The following is a 24878-nucleotide window of genomic DNA, read 5'->3' as shown; positions in this document are numbered from 1 at the left end:
GATATTTTGCTTAGTTACCCTTTTGACAGAGTTGAATGGAAACTTAAGAAAAAGCAATCTAGGAAGTAACAGCAGTCTCTCATAGCAAGGCCAAAAGAACCCCTGGAGACTGCTTTGTGATTGAACAAAAAAAAATCCTACCTTTTATAAATACTCATCAAATTTCTCTCTGTGTTGTCAGTACTTCGACTAGAAGGAATTTTCCCTATAATTTTCCCCTTGATAAACTAAACTGTCTTTCCAAATTTCTCAACACAGGGCATGTTTTACAGCCTTGAGTCATTTTCCTGGCATTTTTCTGAGTCACTGCAGGTTTTCTATAGTTTTTTGAAGCATAAGTGTTACAACTGGAGAGAGAATTCACCTTGTAGTTTTACCACCCATCCATAAACCATATACTCTTACTGTATTTTTCTGTTTATCTGAGAAACATGGCATTCTGTAACCCTTAGCTGCAGCATCAATACTGCCAAGTCCTGTTTCAAACCTTTTTCAGATGTTACTTTTGGCCTGGAGAGAATCCCACACGACTTAAGCACAGCCTACCTTCTTTGATCCCGAATGTATGACACGATTTCTCACCATGCACAGACAGTGTTTGCTCACACCTACTTCTAGAAAACCTCCGTCACTCTGGAACAATGACTTGTCTCCACGTCTCAGCCTGTATTGCTCACAAGTAATGACTCTATATGCTTTCGCACCAGGCTGCAATAAGTGCTAATTAGCACAGACAAGAAGAGATCCTTGCAAGACCCCTCTAGAAAGATACTCCATGAAGATTCTGCATTTAAATTAACAACATGAGCTCTATAATTACTCACTTTCTAACCCACTTAAGTATGTGCCATGCTGATTTTTGCATTGTTCTATTTTCTTCAATCTGTCACGGGGACACAGTCTTGCAGTGCACATAGCCATCTACTGCTGCACTATGATTTTTATCAGTCAAACCTGTAACTGCACGAGAAAAGAGGTCAAGACAGTTTGATGATCTCTTTTTCTGTAATCTAATGCTAAGTGGTATTAATTGCTGTGGCCTCCCTTTAACTGTTAGTTGACTCCTCTTGACGTAGTCCAGTATATTTTTATCTGAGATAATGTATCCTAAATACCCTGTCTTTCAGTTACTGTCATATTTCAGCTTTCTGCCATCCTTTGGATCTTCTCCTCATGCTCACAACTTTTGAAAAAACACCAATTTTGCCCCACAAGTAACTTCACAAAAAAAATCATGGAATTCAAACTATCTGGATCAACTGTACTATGAAAAACTGTAACTCTGGTAGTTGTTGCTTAACATCCTTGTGAGTTCTGTTATCGTTGCATGCTGTATTTCCATCACATGAATCTTCTCCCAAAATATTTTTCTGCATCAGTGATAGTATACTAATTTCTGTTGTTAATATCCTGTTCTAACATCCTTGAAAATGCCTTACTCTTTGCTATACATAGATTTCCTGTTCCTTAACATTTTTTTCCAGTCTCCTGCAATTCCTGGCTCTAGCTTAATTCACTGCTATCAAATCCATCTTGCTCAGTTCATAGCTGTTATTCACTTTTACAGCTCCTGGATTTTTTTTAAATCTCAGCCGATTTGCTCATATTTTAAGAAATCATCCTTCAGCAAGAACACGGAATCCTTATTTTGGGCTTTACATCTGTCAAGGGAATTATTTAGTCATGTTCATTTGCACAAACCAACCTTTGGGGTATTTTATTAATTCTTCAGCATCAGTAAGCATGAGGGCTGATACAGCACTCTTCCATCCTTCGTATACAACTTCTGGCTCTCTTAAAAGTTTGGGCTAAATGCTCACACTAGGATTTGTAATTACTTTCAAAAAATTACTGAACAGGAATTGTTAAGTCATGCTACTATGATCAATGTGATGTATTTAAAGGAACATTTTGCTTTTGAGAGGGTGCTATGTACAAAAGAAGTATTTTTCAGTTGAGTTTAAGCTGCCTTTTTCAATTAAAAAATGTAAATTTCAATATGGGTTCCTTCGTTAGACAAGTTTGTTGTAGGGAAGCCAGCAGAGGCAGGGTGAGGCTGCCCACGGCTTTTAATTTTATTCTTCCCCACAGTAGTATTTACAGTCCTGTCAAGGATCTTCTAGGCATGCAAAGACAAGTGCTTAACACATTCAGCTTCCAACGTTATAAAGTGGATACCTTTTACATCTTAAACATGTTATATCCTCAATAGCTGTCCTGTTGTTCACCTGACTATAGCATTAAAACAAAGGTAAGTACATACAATACTAGTCCAGAAAAGAAAAAGTAGTTTCCTGGAGGCCTTTTCTGTATCCTTGGAGCATGGTCAGCCAGTCACCTTAAACCAAAAATTCTGTGTGCTGAGTAGCTGGCTGTGATGTTCTAACATGAGTGAAATGTTCAGTACTGTCTTTTTGATTGCACGTATTGTTTTGCTTCCCTGAGCCAAAATTAAATTATTGAAGCTTATTAAATTCCTGCCTGAGCTGGATCTAATTTAATAGGAAATATTTAAACCTAAAGCAAGTTACTATTTTTTTTTTTTGGTGGCTCAGCAATATAGTGGCTTAGAAGGAAAAAAAAACAACTCTGTGTTTGAAATCAGAGCCAGTAAGGTGAACACCCCATTTCAGTAACTTGAAAACAACAGAAAGATGCTGGAAGACAAGTGAGAAAGGGAGATCCGGAAGGGGAAAAGCAAGCTAAATTAAGCTTTAAGGGAGATGAAGTAACGTATCTGTCGGAATTCTTTAGAATCCATGTCACAAACGACTAGGCAAGAATAGCAGAACTGCCAGGAGAACAAGGATCTATGCCAACAGTAACATGAGCAGCATTGCAATTTCACATCAAGGTGACTTTTTCCAAATTAGACTAGTTTCTGTGTAGGAAAAGATGACCCAAATGTTTACCGGTGCTTTTTCCAATCCTTTCACCAGACAGCACTATAGACCACCCTGGAGCATGCTCTGATGGCACAACAGCAGCAGTTTTGCCATAACGGTGCTCTACCTGTAGCTCATTTCCTGAAGAAGTCAGCAAAATATCCAGCTTACCTTGCCTGTGACCGCTGACCACACTTTCAGCGTGTTGTCATCAGAGCCGCTTACTATTCGGTTCCCACAGAACTGAAGGCATGTGATCACGTGGTCATCATGGCCCTTGAGCACCTGATGATAAAGAACATGAAAAGGTACAGTCACGACTTAACACAGGAGATTAGAAAGAGCAGGAGGAACAAAGTGCTTTCCCCATTCATGAATTATAAAATGCTAGAGTTGCTTCAGTAATAATAAGGCCCCTTGGTCCCATGTGTCAAGTCTAATTTGCCACCAGCTGGAACCAAAGAAGGTATTTTCCTTCTCTCATGGAGTGATACTGCATTGTTTAGCAAGCACACCACCATTACTGCAAGTCTCCTAAGAGTACCAGGAAAAATCGCTAATAAAAGTAGGCTGAATTAGTACCTGGACATTGCTCAATTCCCCTGCAGTTATTCCATCTCTTTATTTTTCAGCTGAGTTACTTTTACCTTTGAAGAGTTGTTTCAGTCTTGGAACAAAAAGGATGGGGTTGTGGTATTTGCTGCATACTTGTATTGCAGTGGTCAAGGCTGACTATATCTATTTTTTTCCTTCCCAGCCAAGCATTGTAATCTATTAAATGACAGGCAGCACTAAGTCAAAAACTAGAAAACCGTTAACTCAATTAAACACAAACAAAAGCAATAATTTAATGTGCTGGCAGTGGGGATTGGAATGTTGCTTTAGAGAGGTGTGATTTTCATTGCTTGAGCTGGGAGAAATGGCAATTCACAGTATATTTTACTGCAATACAGCAAAAAGAACCCTTATCAGAACACATAGGATGAGGAATTTTTTATTTAAGTTCTCTGAACACTTTTCAAGATGTTCATCAGAATGAAATGGGCATTTGGATAATGCCGGAGGCTGTAATTTTCATAGTAATTCCAAGATAACTTGATGTGGCATATCAAGGCAAGAAACACAGAGCCGTTGCCAGAGACATACATAAGTCACGGCCAAATAAGCAGCAGGCAATAGCCATGGGTTTTCCATGGGAATCTTTTTGTTCTGATTCTTATTATTCTGTTAGACAGTCCTCAAGAAAACAGGCAAATTGATTTAAAACCTTAAGAGGCGAGGAATGTGGGTTTCCTTTGTGGTTCTCAATGCTTCTTCAATACCAGGTTTGCTTAGACACTTAAAAATCTTAACATGGAATGAAGTTATTGTCTTGTGCTGCTCAATTTAGAGTATGTATAAAAAAAAAGCACAAAATGATCACAGAATAGCTGTGGAGTATTTTTATGTTGCGATATGGCTCAGCTCTACGAATACATACATACATAGATGTGTATTTATATATATATCTTATATATGTGTGTGCATGTTTAAATATAAGTGTTTCCAGTCAAGTTTCTGAGATTGTCTGTCTCAGAGACTGGTGTATTTATAGGAATTCACTACATTGTACAGGAATTTTTCAAACAGCAATAAAAGAATTCTGCTGTATTAAGAAAGAGTCACGTTTCGATTTGCTAATGTGGTGCCCAGAAATTAATTTAAACCCAGGGTAAGGTGAAATACAAAGTTGGGGTTTTTTTCTGTACCAAAAATTGCTTTTTGTGCATGGCCAGTCTGGCTTGTCTAAACGAAGCAAAACAAAAAACCCCAAAGGAAACCTATGAGTCGATCCCACTTTGTTTGTGGCACCACGCACACAGCTCAGAAGCTCACCTTAGGGGATTTAAGTTCCCCTCGCCGCCAGTTGGTATCAATCCTGTGCTGTCTAATGTAGGCGCTTTTCCATGGACTGTGTATGAAGCCTGGTTTTATTACTTTCCTCCTCTTGATATGTAATGGTTCATCAATACCTAAAATGAATTTTAAAAAAGGGGGAGAGAAGGAGAGATGAGGCCACCCCAAAGAAAACAACTTCCCTCTCTCCCAAGGCTTCAATCCATACTGCTCTGACATACCAACCTCCTGCACGCTGGTATTTGCACTGTCAGCAAACACCGCCCTGCTCCTCAGCCCTTCATACTATGTCTTTCCTTCTTGTTTAAGCTAAATCATTACTGTAATCATGGCTGGAAATGCTCCAGTTCATCATTCCTTGCTGGCAACGTACCAGCATGGTTTTGGATCCCCCTTTTTGAGGCAGCGTAGCAGGATATTGCCTTTTTCAAATGGGTGTTGTCCAACAAACACCATAAGCACTCGTACGCTCGTTTTGGAACCCTTATGAAAGTAAACCTTTCTGTCTGCAGCCACCCATCTTCACTGCCTTTGAGTTCACCATGAGCCTTGGTATTAGTGAACTTTTAATTCTTTTCTTGATTTGAAAGTCTGTGTGCTTTTGGCATTGTCTTCTCCTAGCTGGAATTTAAGTCCAGCTCTGTCCTTTGTGAACTGACACATGGGGCAGCAGTACTTTCTTTCAGCCTTGCTACTACAGAGACATTTTGTTCTTACAGACCTCTGACCCATCTCCCTCTTTCCGCCACCACAGAGCAACTCTCTCCATCACATCTTGTTACTACCAAGAGCCTTGTCTCCTGCCAGTATATGGATTTCACTCTTCTGCCTTTGGCCCTTTCTCTGGTGTCCCCATCTGCAAGCCTGGAATTAACTGCTCCTTCATACGACTGAGCACCTCACTAAGTCTAACCAGTCTACAATACAGTGGTGTTGGCCTGGGCTCTCACGCCTGCCCATATTTGTTATTATTTGTAAGATCACAAATGCAGGCTCATTCCCCTCTCAAAACTTCTCTTTTTTCCTCACTCTGACCTCCTAATGCATTTTCACTGAAAAGCGTTAAGAGAATAATCTTTAGAGATTTAAGAGGTTGCATACCTGGTTTCCATTGCAGAGTAAGATTAACTGGTTTAGATACCTTTACAAATAACCAGGTATATTCATACTGTCATGGTCTTCAAAGCCTTTGCACTGACCTCTCACAAGTTCTTGTCCCCATATTCCAATGCAGCCTGGGCAGTCCCTAAATTTGCCTTTGTCCAAGAAGGATACTGCTCTGCAATCCCGTGCCTGTGCTCTGCTCCCAGAACAGACTCCTTGTTCATGTAATTAATTCTCCTTTAAAAATAAAAGCTTACGTTCTTCTTGTGCTCAAATACCCGGTTACTGTCCTGGGAGCCTCTTCTTGCCCATTCCTACTGCTGCTGAACCACCAGTACCTTCTTAATTTGTCACGAGCCGGCAATACTGAGCAGGCTTGTGGACTGTGTGTCCCTTGCTAAGCCGTCAAGTTAACACCTTTTTCGCCCACTATGTGCCATTTCTCTGTTCATTTTCCTACAAATAACATGAAATCACAGCATCCCAACCACCAAAATAGTTTGTCCTCCATGTTATTTACAAACTGCAAGACTGTATTCCTGGCATTTTTTACATCTCAGCTCTTACTTGCTTTGGTTAGATTTTAAATAAAAATAACCCTTAAAAAGCAAAAATAATTATATTTTAAAAATATGCACCTAATATACTTTATAAATAGGATGCTCAAAATTAACTTTACTTTCACTTCTAGTACTCCATGGACTATTTCTGCTTCCTACTTTCAACAGCAATACGTACCAGGTAGCTCAAAGCATCATTAGCAGTAAATTTAAAATCACACTAATTGCCTTCATGTAACTTTAAGATTATGTAAATGAACTGTACTTTCTACAATGGCAACACTTTGACCATTACATCCATCTTTTTGCTCAGCCTTACCCTCCTCTTTGCATTTCTCTCTCCAAAGAAGATTATCTTCAGCCAGAATTCTCCAGTAACGACATGTCTGGGCTGCCTGCAGAAGGTCCCTGGGTTCCAGGAATGACAGCACATACAGTGCCAGCTGTGAAAAAGAGAAAGAAAGTGTATTTTCGGCATTGCTTTTGGAAGAAAAAGTGAACTAACTCCAAGTATGATCACACATCAGGGGCTGAAATACAGAAAATTGAAACGATAAATTATTAAACAGTCTCAGAACCGTAACAGAGCTACAGTTTATTCTGGCGGGCACACGGAAGTGTAACAATCATCTGAAGTAACTAGATTCATACAGATCACACTGGAAATAATTCTTGTACTCACAGGAATGTAGATGTCACCCAAAATCATTATTATCTTTTTTTTTTTTTAAAGGTAATCCAAATTACTTTGAACCATTAACAGAATTATTACTAAAATAATGACGTTATTTTAGCTGACAAGTATACCAAAAGTTATTTTGAGAGTTCAGCTAGTAAACACAACACTGACCGTGTGAGCAAATAGGAAAGTGCAGTTTGATGAGTAACGTCAGCCAGTAAAAGCCTAACTACAGGAAAAGTAACTGCTACCTGCACCTAGCATTACCTACCCCTCATTTCCTGACTTGAGCACAAATGCACCCCTGAGCAGTGTTACAGGGGGTTTGGGGACTGGAATGCAGGAAGACTGAAACATCACTTCAGTACTGTACTCAGTACATTACCAAAAGCATATGGGAGATCCAGCGAGCCCCAGAAGACAAGCAAAAGATGAACTTTTCCATGTGACAGGATTAAAGCTTATTGGGAGACCTGACTGAGGTAAGCCATGTAATGCCCATGATAAACCCCCCAAAATCTCCACAAACATCTCCAGATGTACTGAAGTCTTAAACAGGGCAGAGGCATCTAAAACACAATCCAGAATAAAAGGACAGCTATCATTAAGGGTAGGACAACCAAGTACAGCTTTTCTACTTGACAGCAACAACGTGTGTCCCTAGTCATGAAGAATGAAAGTGTACAATCAGGGAAGTCCCTTCCATGGCTAAAAACTCTGCAGAAATACCAATATTGATAAATAGGGATGCAGAGAACTACCTGCATGCTGAAACAGTGGGGTCTTTGTCAGTAACTAATAAGATGTAAAACTGGATGATCCGATTTCACTGACAGGTTTTGCTTCTGCTTGACGTATCTTTTTGTGTTTAGGATTTTGTATTTAATTTTTAGCTCAAGTTATGATGCATGTAAATAGACTCTGCCCTTCAAAGCAGCACACACTGAAATTCAGTAAGGAAGCCATAACGATAAGCTGTTGACCTCAGCAGATTTTTGACCTTATTATGTGAGAAACACTTACTTTCAGTAACCTAGACCAGCCAGTGACTGTGCAGAAAATAAAAATGCAGTATGCTGGAACCGTTTGCATTCTGACCACACACATACCTTGTTTGCAGGTCATCACCTGCAGCTCATGTTGAGCACATAGGACTTCAGATTGAGGGACCTGTGCCTTAAATTATGCATTAGGTCCCATATACACCCCAGGTCATAAAGCCGAGGAATCTTTCTTCTGTCCCTACTGAGGGAGTCAGCATTTAGGATCGGGTATAAGGCTCTGTTACAAGAACAACCACCGTACCCATCCTTTTGAGACTTTCTGTCTTAACTCCTGGTATGTATAATTATTTAATAAGTGCTGTTTCCTAGCACACATCAGACAGTCCTTCCCATTTCTGTGGGACGTTCCTTAACTGACAGCAGAATTTGTTTGAATATCATGTGTCCTGTCTATACAGATGTGGATGCTTGCTAAGATGGTGTTAATTAAAACCTGCGAGCCAACTGATTCTTTAACAAGTTACATATGGATGACATTTATTTTAGACTGTATTTAGCTAAATAGTCATCAAGGGTCAGGACAGCCCACAGTTGACTTTAAGATTAGCAGTGCATGGAAGATGATGTCCCTTTGTCTCAGCTCATGGACTCAGTTCCAAGAAAACTTCAGGTGGCAAAGATCTGACCTTTGACTCCACTATATTTAGGACTACCCTCCACTGCAGCGTTAATAATACCTAATAATAAACAGTCTCTTGCCTTTTCCTTCACGCACACACAGAGCACCAACAAAAATGGCTGATTTCAGCTAAACTCCTAATCTGTTGGTTTCTAGACCTGGTTTCACAAACAAGTAATTTCAATAATTACTTCTAAAGTCTCAGCAAGAAAGCAGGAGTATTCATTTCAGATTAATTTTTTAGATTGCATGTTTCCTCAGGAGGAGAGCAAGCATCTTCTTGGTTATTCAGCTATTAAGTTACTGTCTTTGCATTGCTGAAAACATTCTTGAAGGAAAGCCCTCCTGTCCAAATCATCTTCTTGCCCTCGTCTGCATCCAACAGCACTGGAGATAACTACAGATGTTAACATGGAGCGACAACTCAAGGGAGCGTGTTTTCCCAGGATGCTGCCTTTGACAGGGAAGCCTGTTTATGGAATTACTGACCCCAACAACTTGTTCTTGCCCCCACAGCTCAGTTCGTCACCCCCTGCTGCAGCCGACATCTGCAGCTGGGGCAGCATCACTTAGGAGATAAGGGTGAAGAAACTGCTTCAAAAAGGAGAGGAGATGGTAGAGTTACCTCAGTGGGGTTTTTTTTTTCTAACTCGGTTCGTTTTGGTGACAGTGATGGAGGTTTAGGAAGCAAAGATTATTTAGGACAGCTTCAGTGGTGAAGTCAGCCTTTCATGCAGCTACTATGCACCTGACAATATTCTGGTGTCAAGTAGTAAAAACAATAAAACAAACTAAACACAAGCAGCTTACAATGGAGTCAAGAAACAAATGAGAATTAGGGTTTTACAGCTAAATAGCTTATCTTTCTGTGAAGAAATTACTAAAACTGAAATAAATACATGATCATCAGTTATAGCATAACTACATCACCGCTTGTTCTTGAATTAGTTTTGCCACTAAATCATGCAAAGACAACTGAGCTGTGAGTTACAGTTATCAATTCTGTATTACATTTCCAGCCTTCATAGATGCAGAAGTGGCAAAGCATCTTCTGTCTTCTCAAAGTATGATGTCTGGCTGCCTTCTTCCACCTCTGAACTAAGGCTGCTTTGGGCAGCTTCTCTAGAAAACATGGCAACCATGCAGAGGTCTTCCTGAACTCTTCTCCTCCCCCAGCGTCCTTCCCATTAATGAAGGAGGCTGCAACACGAAGTGCTTCTGTAAATACTAATCTCAAGTCATGTGTCCTAAGTTAATAGTTGTTGTATAAATTGCTTCCAGCCCTTACAAATGCTAACCAGCAAGGGAAAGCTGTGACGCTCCCTGACTCGTGAAGATATGACAGTATATAAAAGGAAAGAAGGGTCTTACACACCTAAGCATTCAAAAGTAGGATAAATACTAGAAACAATGTCAAGAAACAAGAGATACAGAACAGTCTTCTGGTAATAAGACTATGTTGAACATAGTAACCAAATACTAGTACCAGAACTTGCTTTGTAACCTGTTAGCAACTGTACACTTACAAAGACTTCAGCCCTTATGAAAATTTCCACACGGAAAACCCAACATGAGGTAGATGTGGAAAAACAAAATAGACTTTCTCCCACTCCAAATAACAAACCAATTTGCTATTCCCTAAAATCAATCAAAGCCAGAAGAACCATGTCAAAATTCACTAAAATACATTCATCTAATAATTGTAGCAAACTGCGTTTGCAATCTTTCATATCCACCCTTACGTTCTATTACTATTCTGTGGACATCATTTAGTGTCTCACGCTGAAAAGCACACACACTGAAATCTAAATCTTAGTTTCTCTTTAACCTGATACAACATGACCTGATTTGCAGCAACGGATTTACTGTAACACATCTGCTTAATTAGGGTTTGCCTTTATCCTTGGTGAGAAGTGCTCTTCTGGGTTTACTTTTTGGGTTTTTGGTAGAGATTTCAGGGCTCAGTTTGTTTAAAATAAATTTAAAGATAATATTAACAAAACCCTCACCCATCACTTAAAGCATTAAACAGTAACACACTTACAGAACAAAGTGCAAAAGGCCTCGCATCTAGAGGAAATGTTTGTGTGTGCATGCACTAACAGATTTAGTTCTCAAAAAGAAAAAAAGCACAATCAGCCCAATTAAGATGCAGAGGTATTTTTAAAGCTACTGGGATTTTGTTTAAAGGTATTTCCAGGTTACACGGTATTTCCAGGTATCTGAATGCCTATCAAGAGGTAAAGGTATGGTCATCTGAAAGTACAGTAGCCATGTTACAACAGTGTATCAAACTGTGGATCTCTAACACCAGTTTACATCTCTACACTGGCAAATCTGAGTGCCATATTTAAAAGGTGGCAGCTGATGCACTGCATTGTCCCGTAGAAAACTGTATTTCTTACCTCTTTTGGGAGCAAGGAAATGAAGTCTCTTTGAAACTGGGGCTCTATCACTTGCATCATGTGTTTTACTTGTGTTGGTTCACAACTATCAATGAGTTCATCTAAAGCAAGTAATTTCTCTGGTCCACTCCAGCTCTGCAAAGAAAAAGTAAGAAAGAAACAGTAAGGTCAGTTTAACACACTAGTTTGGTTTATATCAGTAAGTGCTGTCACTTTGCCAATAAGGCAAGTTAAGTTTCCTCATCGACCTATAGACAAGCATATAAAAAGCCAGGAAGATAAATGCTCATGTTAATTACATAAAAATGAGAGGCTCATCAACACGGAATATTCAAAATTACTACATTGATTCATAAGCTAAGAAAGGATTTGTTACACACACACATACAGATTAGCAATTAAACAGATAATAATATTTAATAATAATAATTAAATTAATTAAGCTTCTTTTGAAGTTGATGAAATCTACACACACATTACTGACAGTGAAGGGGTTGCAACAGAACGCGTTCCCTTTCCATCTCTCCACTGTGCATTGAGTGAGATGACAACCTCTAACCTTTCTGTTTCATCTGGCAGACCAAAAACTTTAAATGAAACAAGAGGAAAAAGAAACTTTCTGTAGAAGTGCATTAGCTTACTGCCTGCTCATTACTATGCTATGTCCCTAAGTGACAATGCTGTAATTTCAGAATCCTGGCTATAAACCAACGTGTATTTTGTAAGTATCAATTTACACTTGAATAAACAGGGAATTTCGATTGGTAATTTTCTTACTTCACATTTTTACTAATGGGCACCATAAAACGTGAAGATGTTAATAAGGCACTCATCTGAGAGCAGAGCAGATCAGCAGCAGCATTTGTAGAAAAGGATTAATAACTGAATATACTGCATATATGAAAAGCAAGTCTTAAACTCATCTGCGCTCATCAAAGAGTTTTGATTTGCTATGTGAAAGCAATTTAAGGAAAAAAAACAATTTCTACAGGAAAAAACAACAGCCACCACTAAGTGATGGAGCAACAGAATTAGAGCATGAATAAAGCCTTAGAGAGAAAATGAGACATAACATTTTTTGAGAGCAGATTCACATTCATACTCTTGCATGTCTTCTAGAGTGACATTTACAAGTAAATTAGCACATACAAATGATACTGTAGTTATGGTAAGAGGCTAACTGAAACGAAAAAGAAAAAAGGCAAGATATCTTACAATTAAGAGTTCTGTATTAATCTGCCATGTATCTCAGGACCTTTATTACTTATGCTCTAAATTTCTGTTCTCTGGCTTTGATTCTGACAATCAAATCTGGTCTCCTCAATACTACAATGTTTGTATATTGTGAAGTTTCTGCAGAACACGAGGCAAGTAAAGGAGAAGGCGGAATTTTTGAAAGCAAACACCAAGCAGATAAATACTCAGCTTTACTTATGCAGAAAGATCATCCTGTTGCATCCTTTCTCTCTAATTAGAATGACAAAATCCTTTGAACGTCAGGAAAAGTGTCATTTACACACATGATGATCCACCTGACTTTCACAGAATCATAGAATGGTTAGAGTTGGAATGTGCCTTAAAGCTCATCCAGTCCCAACCCCCTGCCATGGGCAGGTATACCTTCCACTTGACCAGGTTGCCTAAGGGCCCATCCAGCCTGGCCTTGAACACTGGCAGGGATGGGACAGCCACAGCTTCTCTGGGCAACCTGTGCCAGTGCCTCACCACCCTCACAGGGAAGAGTTTCTTCCTTATATCTAACATAGATCTCTCCTCTGTCAGTTTAAAGTCATTCCCATTTGCCCTGTCACTTCATGCCCTTGTAAAAAGTCTCTCTCCAGCATTCTTACAGGCCCCCTTTAGGTACTGGAAGCTGCTTTAAGGTCTCCCTGGAGCCTTTTCTTCTCCAGGCTGAACTCGGAGCCCAACTCTCTCAGCCTGTCTTCACATGGGTGGTGCGCCAGCCCTTGGATCAGCTGCACAGCCCTTCTCTGGGCTTGCTCAAGCAGGTGATCCCATTTCACCAGGGCAGTGAAAGCAGCTTTGAGCTACCCTAATGACAGAGCAAGCACCTGCTGGGATGGCTGTGAGCAAGAAGGGAGTGCGTAGCTACGTGCTCTCATGCTACAGCAAAAGCGTGGCAGATGTAGCCACCCTATAGCCCACCCTAACAGGAATGGAGGGGGAAGGAAGTTCCTACAGCCTGAGCCTTTCCGCACACTATTGGCAACTGTAAAATGGTCTAAGTGGGCAAGCAAATGTTCCCCATCCGTGTGTGTGTGCAGACTGTCACCATCTGAGATGAGGGTTTTCCTTCATATCCAGTACCTCAGAATATTAAAAAGAAACAAGAATGTCTCAGCATAAATTGCAGCAGTGCTGTTATAAACAGCTTTTATTATAAATTTCTTTCAACAGGAACATTTGCCTCACAGAGCGGCTCTCCATAAATCATGCACTGAGGAACTGTTTATCTCACCAACTTTCCCACTGCTGTTTGTTTCATTAACCCAGAGCTTAGCTGGTGCTAGGTACAAACGTTTGCAATCTATAATCTCATCTGTCAGCTGTGTTTGAATTTAAGAGAATTAAAAAAAAGGGAAAGTAATACCTGTACTACTTCCTTATAATATAAATTTCCAAGGTCAGTCTTCCCTTAATTTATAAGCAGCGACATTTATTAAATTAGAACAACTCAACCTGAAGAGCATTGTTTTTTGCTGTGGTGAACACTGCTCACAGTTATGAGCACATTATTGATTAATAATTTCACCATGTGCTATCTTCATCTGTAGCTTTCTTAAACTTAGACATTTCTGGGTTTAACATAAAATACAGATCTGAACAGAAAAAGGAGAAGATTCAAAAATGGGGAAGAGATGCTAATGAATAAAAGCAGTATCCTTTTATCTGTCCATTCATCATTAGGGGATGGCTACAGGCAGCTTCCTAAGGCTCTTTTTAAACAATCAGCTGCTACAAAATGTTTTCTCTAGGACATTGTCCCCTTAGTCTTTCACTTAAGCAAACAAACCTCCAGCTACAGTCGGTAAGGGGTCTCCGAGGGAAATGCTTGGCACGGAAAATTGGGATGAAGCCTTGCCAGATGAACACAACTGTTTGAGTTAACGAAGGCAGGACTAGTAAATTTCTGATTCTAGGCCCCATGGCTTGATCCGTCTGCAGGAAAAAATATGCATCTAGCACATGGAGCAGAGAGGGCCAGAAATGGCTTTGTGGCTTCGGTGAGAAACAACAGTGAATGAAGGCTGTGGAAGAGGAAAAAAGAAAACAGATGCGTGCCAAACAGTCTGCAAAGTTTCAAACACTGTAGATGACCAGACACGTCTGAGGCACGTATTCCTCTTCCCTCACGTTTATTCAGGGAGGTGTTTACTTTACAAGGCTCTTTGGCTGGTTCATACCACTTCTTGGTTCCATTGTACAGTTGCTGCAACCATGGCACTACCCATCCCTTTCTTTTAGCCTTCACTATTACGTTTAAATAATCCTTCCTTTCCTTTCAGGCATGCAAAACTTTATTATCAATATAAACAACAACTTTGCTGCTTCTACACCTCATCCCTCCTGTCTGACATGCCACCTATCCCTGCATTACCTCCTCTTTCTGCACCTCCACTCTTCCATGACCTACGCTTTCCTATCGCACATCTCTCATTTGCTAGCTCCAATTTGTAGAATTACAGTTTGTAGCAATTACATGCCTTTTCTATGATAGGTATATTTAGAACACCTATTTTAAAGGATTTCATTGCAGGGTGCTGTTCTCCATTACTGAGTTCTGTCAACGGAGGTCTGTCATTACACATTACCTCTTCTGGAGGCTGCCTCTGCCCAGCTCTTGGATCAGTTACTGAGAACCCTGCCATCCTCCACCTTAAAGGTATCTCAGTCTGGATAGAAACAGCAGCACACAAGCAAAACCCACTGAAAGAAACACCATCTACATCAGCAAGCAGTCTGTCACAACAGGGAAGGTTTGGGAGCAGCTGCTGCTGAAACCCCCACATCAACCCATCTCTAAGATCTAGTCTAGCCCCTGGGCTTAACACCTGCACCACATGCAACATGAACCTGTCTACAGGAGGCAGTGACTGGTTCAGATCCATTTGTCCAAACTATGGGCTGGACAATGTAGCTTTTCTTTGAGAAGTCTAGTTTGTGCGTATGAAAACTGCCCTGAGACCTAAAGCAATGGGAAATAAGCAGGAATGATCAGGAGGTCTGTTTTAAGTCTGCACCACTCCTCTGAAACAAACTGCTAATGGTGATACAGCCACAAGAGGTATGCACTTGTAGTGTGGATCTCTCCCATTCTGTGCAGGGAGGCTGTACAGAAACACCAAACCCTTGACCTGGCCCCACCATGAGATACAGAACAGTAAATGTGGCAATGCTGGTTATGACACAATCTTTCTGCCTGCTTCATGTAAGAGGTGGACTCCTCAGTTGCCCATTTATGCATTGATGAGCATCTTTGGAAGAGTAAGAAATGGAGAACGGGAAGCAATTTGAATTCAGGTGGCTTAGCCAACTACTTATGTAGAAGCAAGGAACAGTACTCTTGCCAGCCAGAAATGGCAAAAGCATTTTGGATACTATCTAAACTGCTGAGAAAAAGAATGCTTCCAATTTTAGGTAAAATAATAGCATTCACCAGTTACTCAAAGTGATTGCCTGTAGTTGCTGTGTATGGAACAGCTTTTCAACATCAATATTCAAAAAAACACATTCTTGTTATCACATTACTTAAATAAAACCCAACACTCTAAGTATATGAAGTAGGAAGGATGAAGAAAGAACTTATTGTATTTAAAGCAGTACTATCTCTGACTGAGCTTAGCATGCAGCTGAGGTTTTTTTCCCTTGTGGCAAGCAAGTTGGTGATTTTAAAAAAAAATATATATCCTGCTTCAGATAAAATAAAATTCCCTGTAAAAGAAGAGCTCTTGTTAAAGATACACTTGGGCACTGAGTTTAAAAGATCTTCTAGTGGATATTAAAAAGACCTGAAGCCAAGAGCCACTGCGAAACAGAAAAAATAAATAGGCCTTTAAGAAATTAAATGGTTTGAACCTATTAAAATGCTTTTCTATTTTTCTTTCCAGACTAACATTTCATTGAAATCAATAGACATCTTCATTTTTAAAGGGAAGGCGCAACTATGCTTTCAACTGTTTCAGCATTAGTTTTCTGTCACTTTAAAAATGAAAGTCTTAGAACAGCAAAAGATAAATTTAACACATAAAAGATAAATTTTTAAAACCCCCTTCAAGGCCATCTGAGGTTTTCTTAATATTTGAACAGTGGTCTTGCTTTTTAATTTTAAAAGGTAACACAGAATGATTGAAGGCCAATGTACAGGTAGGAGATTTCCAAATAACTGAGTATCACTTGTTCCTGCCAGCTTCCATGCCAGAGGACAGCTCTACCTTGACACAGTACATGTCCAGCTACCATGCCCCTGGAAATTTAACTTGAAAATTAATTGGAAATATACTTTCAAATAAAATTGGATGGTGCTATTAGGCAGCCTTAGCTGGCATACAGTACATAGTGAAGAAAGCGCTCCCATTTCTGTTTCTCTACAGGAAAAACTTTGTATTGCAAGGAAGATTCTACATTTGCTATTTAATTCTGCCCTTTAGGCAGAGCAACCTCCCTTACTTTAAGAATGTGCTTTTATCTTCTGACTGTTTAAGACTTGCCCCTTTCATAAAACTCACGTGGAAAATAAGCACACAGAAAATGAGGTGCCTTGGCATTAGCCAAGGAGATGTAACACTGAGGTACAGCTACATGACTCTGAAAGCTTTTGGTTCTGATGTAAGGGACCCTCTTCTGTGAATACAATAGAAACTGCCAGTGACAGAAATGATCAGTAAGTGCTACTCAGTGATCTCTAGTTATGAGAAAGGCCTCTCTCTCGAGTACAGATCAGCATTTAGGCACTTAGTACTGCAACCAAGTATTTTGAGAATTCAAAAGTATCTAATCATGTACTTATTAAAGCATGGTTTCTACATTACTAACCCCAAGCTTAAGGACCCTAAAAATAATAATAACTGAACTATAGGCAGAATGTCCATGGGCTTATAGACTTCTTTTCCTTATCCTGACCAAACAGCCAATAGCGTTGCTTTTACTGTGGAGCATGTTGGCACCACTCCCTCAAAACATTTCAACCTTTCATAATCTTTGTTTAAAAAATATGTATCTATTGATGACTAGCAATCTTATGCAAGAAGATACACATTGTAAATTGCAGATAACTACTGCAGCTAAAAATAGCTTTTGCTAGTACAAAGGCTGTAATGCTACAAAATGTTAAAATACAATGTAGTATTAACATTATCACGTATACAAAATACTATTCAAATAGGATTCTTAGGGGTTAAAAAGACATATTTATATGAACAGTCTCAAAAAAGATACAGCATAATAATTATACGTGAATATTTTTAAGAAACTGAATGATGTGTACAAGAATATCTTAATTCCAAACTTCTACTGTTTTAAGAAGTTATGTGTAAAAATAAAGAATGAAGGAGTTCTGCATTATTATTTTAATGTTCAGAACTGACAGTGATTGAGATCAGTGGTATTCTGTGGCAGCATAAATCAAGCCAAAAGCACACTTTTGCCTGCTAAATTGTATGCTCGCTACTGTATCTACAATATTGCTTCTATCTTTACCTGATAAAGCAATTGAAACAATGCCTGTATTAGTTAGTCCTTTTGAAAACGTTTTCAGAAGTAACAGTTTATTAATCATGATAGGAAGACATAATATTTCCATTTCTCAAATCAGTGACTAGGACTTATCCCTGCTTCTTAAAACACGAGAGCAAAACTGTGCAGTAAAGAGATCTCCACGGTACAGGTTACAGAACAGGAGCAGAGGCCTGCTCCGAGCTGTGTTTGTATTAACACGTACAAAAGTGGCTTAGGTGCTGCCAGACTGGTGTCCACAGATTTCAGTTTCAACCTGTGCAGGTGGTCCATAGAACTGTCCTTCACACCTTTTCTTTTGTCAGATTACGTTTCAGGCATTGCTGAAGGCTGTTGGCAAGATACAGAAAACCTCTTTTGCTGCTCCCTTCAGCTGCGTATGCGTGTACTGGCTGACACTGTGTTCCATATACAAAGATCAGTAAAAATACACAGTGAGCTTCCTTTTCATCTATTTCTGCTAAAGTTTTATTTCTATCCTTAGAAGGTACCAGACTTATGACAAATTTAGTGCTATACCTGCAATGAAGCAAACCACATGCTAAAGCTTAGCTTGAGGCCATGGAGGCAGCCATTACATGTTGGACAGACTTTGCAGAAGATGCAAAAGCATCAAACAGGAAGGGTTATTTTATTAAGAAACCAGAAAAAGCAGTTATTTTTTGTGCGTCTCTACAGTAACTACCTGAAACAGGGAACAACAACTCCTCAGAAGTTGGTGCCCATTTGTTTTTGCAAGAGCCCACAGAATCAATGACAGAGATATTCTGGAACGGATGACAAATCTGGCTCTACTGAAGCAACCTCTCACTTAAATCATGGAGGCAATCTGCTCCAGGTGTTTATTTCTCTAAGCATGGGTTACCTGAAACATTTTCAGCCATTCCTGAAGGCCCGTCGGTGGCTGCACAGATGTAATGCGACGACGTTGCTGCCCCTGGCCATTGGCTGCCCTCAGGTCCCCAAAAGTAGTAGGTGTGGCAGAGCATGGCACCAGCCCCGTAGTACTACGATACAAACAGTGACAGTCGTATGTGAAACATTATTGAAGATTCAGAAGTCTACTGAAGAACAAACAAATCCAGCACAGAATTTGCAACTATTACTTAAAACTCTTTTAAATTCATGCAAAAGGAGCAACACGAAAAATGGTTCTGCTGGTCACTCATGAGGTCAGATCCCTCACCTTCATAAATCAGTTTCTACCACTGCAGTGCTAATCCCCCAGCTAGGGGGAAAATGGGGACCACCTCTCAAGGCTGAAAAATACCACTCTGTTAACTGGTCAGCAGGTTGCCTCTGAAGATGCAGATTTGCATATTCCTTTCCTTGCCAGAGTATTCCCTTTCCTTTTGAGCTGTGCTAGTGCCTTCTGATGTTTATGGTGATGTAGCAAAGCCAGAGTTCAGCCTCACCTGTATGTAAAATGTGCTACTGCTGCTTCATAACCAAACAGGGAAAAAAAACCGTATCTGTTTTTAGCTCTTAATTTGTTGACAAAGAACTAGTAATATCAAGCAGTTCTAGTGGCTGAGTGGTTTGGAAGTGGGCTTTGAAATACTCTATGCAGTCTTCTAAAGTTTGCATGTTGATGGACTGACACAGGAATTAAAGGGGGTGGGGGGTGAGGTGAAAAGGGAAAAGGAGCCAAAGGTGCTCTCTGAATTGCAGTCTGATGTTTTCACTCTGACGTGTTAAAAACCAGCTCGTTCAGATGGGATGGAGCTTTCAGAAGAGCTGGGATTAAGCTGCTATTGTAGGAGTCTAAAGAAATACAGCTGACTGGGTTTTCTATTTTTTTTTACATAACATAAAGTACTCCATTCACAGCCTATCAAAGTTGTGCTCCCTCACAGGAGATGGGGAAACTCCAGTGGCATCTGCACAAGCATGAAAATTTTAAATACAATGTGGGACTCCAAAAAACCTTTTGCTTTTGTGTACGATAAATCCAGCTTTTAAGCAGATGTGAGCGTCAGGGGTTTACTGACTTTTCAGTGGCTACAGAAATAGCTTCAAACGATGCAAGGCAAGTTCATTTTAATATTTATCTCAACATACTCTACGAATATTTCACTCTACTCTTTCTTGTTCTGAAGGACAATCACAGCATGTCCTAGCCTTTACTCAAAGTGGTAAAGATTGGTTTGAACAGGCTTATTTTTAGCTGCTGATTTTACTGAGTAATAACAGAAACAGCAGCCGATATAAAAATACTGTTTCACAGATGAAGGATCCTCTCAATGACATTTGTTTACCGGCTTTCCCTGTTACATGCAAAGAAAGTTCATCAGGCTTGTCAGTTTTAAAGAGTGTCTGATCCTAGGGAATATGGAAAACAAGCAGGTACAAGAACTGCATCGTTTGCCTAAATGCCATTTAAATAAAATATAACCAAACAGTTCAAAAGAGAGAGGACTGGATGTTATTTAAAGATTCTTTTATGCCAATAATGGCTCAAAATCCAAACCATATTAATCTGAAAGTATTCTTAAACTAAAATCTGGGTTTCCAGCTTACTCATTCTCAACACCTGTACAGAGATACTGTATCTTTGTGCAGCTGCTATCACTTAAGGTGCAAATTAAGGCTCTTAAAATTAACTTGTATTGGATCAGAGCAGTATGTAGCCTTCAGCCTGCCCCAGCAGAACAGTTACACTTCAATTTCTGCTGTTCTCAGTCAAAACCAGGATCTAAAAGCCCCTTTCCTCTGACCTGAGATTAAACCACAAGATTTTCTATTTGTGTTTTATTTTTTCTGTATGTTTTCACGCCCCTGAAACAGTCACCCAGGTTTCTGTAGAAGCTGGACAAGTCCAGCGGTTCCTCTGAATCTGACAGATACACCTGACAAAACACACACTTCCTTTGTTGCTGAACTGTCTATCCTTGTGGGAGTGCAGAGAATGATCTGTCACCTTAAGAACTGGTGGCCAACAAGAGTGTTCTTCCATTAGACTGATTTAGAAACTCAGAGAAGCTATCAACTTGAGACTCGAGGGGGATGTGGAAGCTGCAACACGTGCTTCTCGGCAACAAGACATCGCCTCTTTTCCTCTACTGCAGCGTTTGCATATCTGAAAAGCAACCCTGGAACCTGTTTCCCCACAGTCCTAACTTTTCACTCATCACCTGATAAACCTCTTAAAGGAAGAGAAATAAAATATAAACTACTTTTGAAGAGCCATCAGTGACTGAGCACTACTACTGCATGTTCAGAAGAAGTAACATCCCCAGACAGTTTGGGGATGCATGTGTAATGCTTGTGGGAGGGCTGATGCTTCTTACAGGTTAAAAACGTAAGAAGGTGAAAACTCAAACAGGCTGGGAAGCAGTGTCACACCCGAGCACGATTGTTATGGCAACTCTACAGTCAGTACTGCAGTTTTAAGGTGTGCACCTAGTGTCCTGTTCTATCACTGCTGCTCATGTTTAGGAGTGCTTTACCCCACAAAGCATCTGACCGGAACAGCAGCAGATGTTTGTGTGATCTGATACCGTTCAGGAGTAGTAAGGAAGCAAACTAGAACCCCTAATGCTTTAATACTGTGGATAACAAGTACGCGTGTGTTCCTGTTAAGATCAGATGGTCTGCTCTGCCTACATAAATTTCCATTCTCTCATTCCTGTTACCATAGCAAAGTGATACATTTGATCACAGTTTGTAATAGTCTAAGGGTTTATCATTGTGTGCCTTTTTAAAAATCTGATTGATTTTATTCCCAGGAACGCTTCAGCCCTCAAAAAAGTCTCTGAGTAAATGGGCATGCTATATTTAGAATGAAACACAAACTTCAACTGAAGAAATGCAAGTCTGGCTACTTCATTAAAACTCATCTTCAGTTCATGCCATTTAAATTAACTAAGCAATATACGAATGCTGATACCACCACTTCTTTCCTGTACAGTGCTTTAACATTAAGAGATCCATGAATCAGGCTTAGCAATTGGAAAGACAGGATATACGCAAGAATCAGGATCCGGAGATCTTGTGTTGCATTTAATTACCTTGTGTATTCTGAGACTTTGCAGGGTTTCTTTCCCAGAGAGAAAGAACGGACCTCGGAGCCATGGTCCAACTTTCTCTTCATCTGTAAGGTGAAGGAAAAGAGTAACACCACAGATTTAGTGACATGACCAGCTTTACTTACAAGTACTTCTGTAAAATTAATCCATTTTTACCTTTTATTTCAATATTGAATTTCAACAGTTGACACTCAGAAGATGATTTAAAGCAACATTTTAGTTCCTAGCTTCAACAGTATTTGAAACATCTTCTATACAGTGCATGTATATGTTACTGCTGATTTAGTGTCCAAAATCTATTGGAATTACATTTATATCCAAATTTCAAATGTGAGAAAGTGTGCAGAACTCTGTGCTGGTTTATTTACTAAGCTGTTCTCTCTCTGTTCTCCTGGGAAACGATGGAAAGAACTAAACCGAACCTCTCCATTCTTTGTGTTCAGGTTCATTGCTAAGTCTCTCATGGAAACGGTTAAATTTTAGGCAGCCTGTCTGAATTATACACCAAATATTCATTTTGGGGCCTGAAACAAACAAAATCAAATCCAGTTTTTTCTCGTCTCTCTTAAAGTTGTATCTTGAAAACATTTCTAAACCTGCCTGACGGATTAACCAACATTTCTACAAGAAGGGTAAGAATGAAACCCACTGTGCCTTGGTCCTGAATGTCACCCGCAATTAGATCTGATCAAACCGAAATAATGAGCAGGGCAGCTGCTAAAAGGGAAAGCCAGTCTGCAAAAATTACCGAAGAGATGGAGAGCAGTGAAAGCCGTATTTATGCAGTCAGACACATAAAGATTACTTTCTACATATTTGGGTAATCTTTAACCACAGGCTTTTGGACTCGGCAAGACATACATGTGCCAAATGCGATTCCTGAGGGTTTGTTGGTTTTCTTTTTTTAAGATGTGATATGCCAAAACACTTCAGCCAGCAGAAGAATGCCTGCTGCTGTTTACAACTGTGAGCTGCAGAATACATGAAGCACTCGTTTGACAATTCAGACTTTAGTTTGACCATTTGCTCCCTTTTTCCGAACTCTCATCTTTAAGACACAGTTTAAAAGTTGGCATCCTTCTGACAGAACTGATTTGATCTTTTTTAATGCTATGTTATAGCATAGCTCTTTAACCATTTACTGTACCAACCTATCTACCCAAAAACAAACCACCAAAACCCCAACAGGATTCTCTAAAGCTTATGGTCCATATACTTCTGTTGTGATTTGTTTTCTTTTTACTTTTAAAACCCCTTTACGGTTTTCCTGAGAAACAGACACTGAAGATCTGGTATTTCGCCTCATTAGAGATTACAAAGGAAAGCTAACTATGACTAACTGGTCTCATTTTTACCGCAGCAGCTACAAGGCAGCCAGAGGAGCTTGCCTTGTGGCTGTGCCTCCTTTCCCATGCCTCGCATGGGACACTCCACAGCATTTCACCGGAGCAGCATTCAGCCAGAACAGCCCTCAGCGCTGCTGAACCACTACCAACCTCACCCTCCCCGCTTCCCACGCCCCAGGAAGAGCAGCCCCCGGTGCTTCCCCCAGGAAAACCAAATGTGAGCATCCCTGAAAAATAATTGGATATCATCTTTCATTGCCGGGCTAAACAAGTGAGCCATCAAAATTACTGAGAGCATAAATATGATGTTTGAGCATTAAATTCAGATTTTGTGATAGACTTCTCAGACAGGATTTTTCTTGTTCAAGGGAAATATTTATTTCCAGCCTGCCTTCCTGAGAGGTTATCATCATCACATCCCTCTTCTGCTTCTCACAAGAGGGAGATGCAGTTTCCCAAAAGCACACCTTAAAATAAGAAGTAGAAAGCCTGCAGCAAGCAGAGTGAGCAGCTGTAGGGATTTACTCTTGTGCGGTAGCAGAATAAACAATATGCAGTTTCATATTCCACTGCCTAACAATGATTTCACCCTTTTCTTTCGGTCGGTTTGGGGCTTTTTTCAGGTTATTTCAGGGAACTTTCTCATGGGATCCACTGCACTGCCAGACTTCCAGCATCTCAGAACGTGCTAAGTAAATACACGGTCAAAAATGCCGTTTACCCACACGAAGAAGATAAAACTTTCTCTACAGCAGAGACGTCTGGTGACAAGATTTAGACATTGCTAAGGTGGCTGTGGAACCGAAAAACAGAAACCGCCGAGCAAACACCCTCGTCACTATTTAATTTGTCTCTGGGAAACACCACTCCTTCAGACAGCGTTTATTTATCCAAATAACTGAGATTGCAGCATATCAAAAAAACACTGAGAGGGGCAGCGAACTGTATTCCGTATTCCGCATCGCCACCCGCCGCCGAGCGCTGGCAGCTCTCCCCGGCCGCACACCGCAGCCTCAGCCCCGCGCCTGCCGCACGTCTCCGCCGGCGCGGAGTGGCACCGCGGAAGATACGCGCCCCTCGCAGCCCCCGCCCCTCTCTCCCTGTCTGCCTCCCTGCTTCCGCGGGCGCGTAGCCGGGGCGGATGGGTGGGCAGCCACTCACTTTGTAGAAGATCATCTTGAGGGTGCCGTAGAAGCCCATGGTGTCGGCGCGCTTCCCCTTGCGCGGCTGCGGTGCGCCGCGGGCCCGGCGGCCGGGCAGGCGCTGGCAGTACAGCCCCTTCTCCGGCAGGTAGGTCACCGCCTCCCGCGCCGACATGCTCGGGCACGGCGGGCGGCGGCGGCGCGGCTCGGCCCGGCTCTGCTCGGCCCTGCCCTGCCTGCGCCGTGCGGAGCCCGGCTCCCCTTGCCCGCCCGTCCTCCCTCCCTCGCTGCCCGCCTCCCTCCCTCCTCCCGCCCCCAGTCCGTCCCTCCCTCCCTCCCCTCCCGCCTCCCTCCGCAGCGGCGGCGCGGCACTGCGGGCTGCGCGGCCGGGAGGGAG

The 24878-nt window shown here is 40.8% G+C and overlaps 1 protein-coding gene across 1 annotated transcript in view; it reads right to left on the bottom strand.

Annotated features, from left to right (window-relative positions):
* Positions 1-24878, bottom strand: part of FBXW7 (F-box and WD repeat domain containing 7) — a 175243-nt gene that overhangs the window by 9429 nt on the left and 140936 nt on the right. The window contains exons 3-8 of the mRNA XM_080635191.1: positions 21976-22058; positions 18831-18972; positions 11213-11347; positions 6765-6888; positions 4761-4897; positions 3057-3170 (exon numbers count right to left, since the gene is read on the bottom strand). Of these exons, the coding sequence (XP_080491317.1) occupies positions 3057-3170; positions 4761-4897; positions 6765-6888; positions 11213-11347; positions 18831-18972; positions 21976-22058 (735 nt within the window). The remainder of the gene's footprint in view (positions 1-3056; positions 3171-4760; positions 4898-6764; positions 6889-11212; positions 11348-18830; positions 18973-21975; positions 22059-24878) is intronic.

This window comes from Psittacula echo (genome assembly GCF_963264785.1).
Source record: "Psittacula echo genome assembly, chromosome: 1".
Lineage (NCBI taxonomy): Eukaryota > Metazoa > Chordata > Aves > Psittaciformes > Psittacidae > Psittacula > Psittacula echo.
This window is presented reverse-complemented; position numbering and strand designations above follow the sequence as displayed.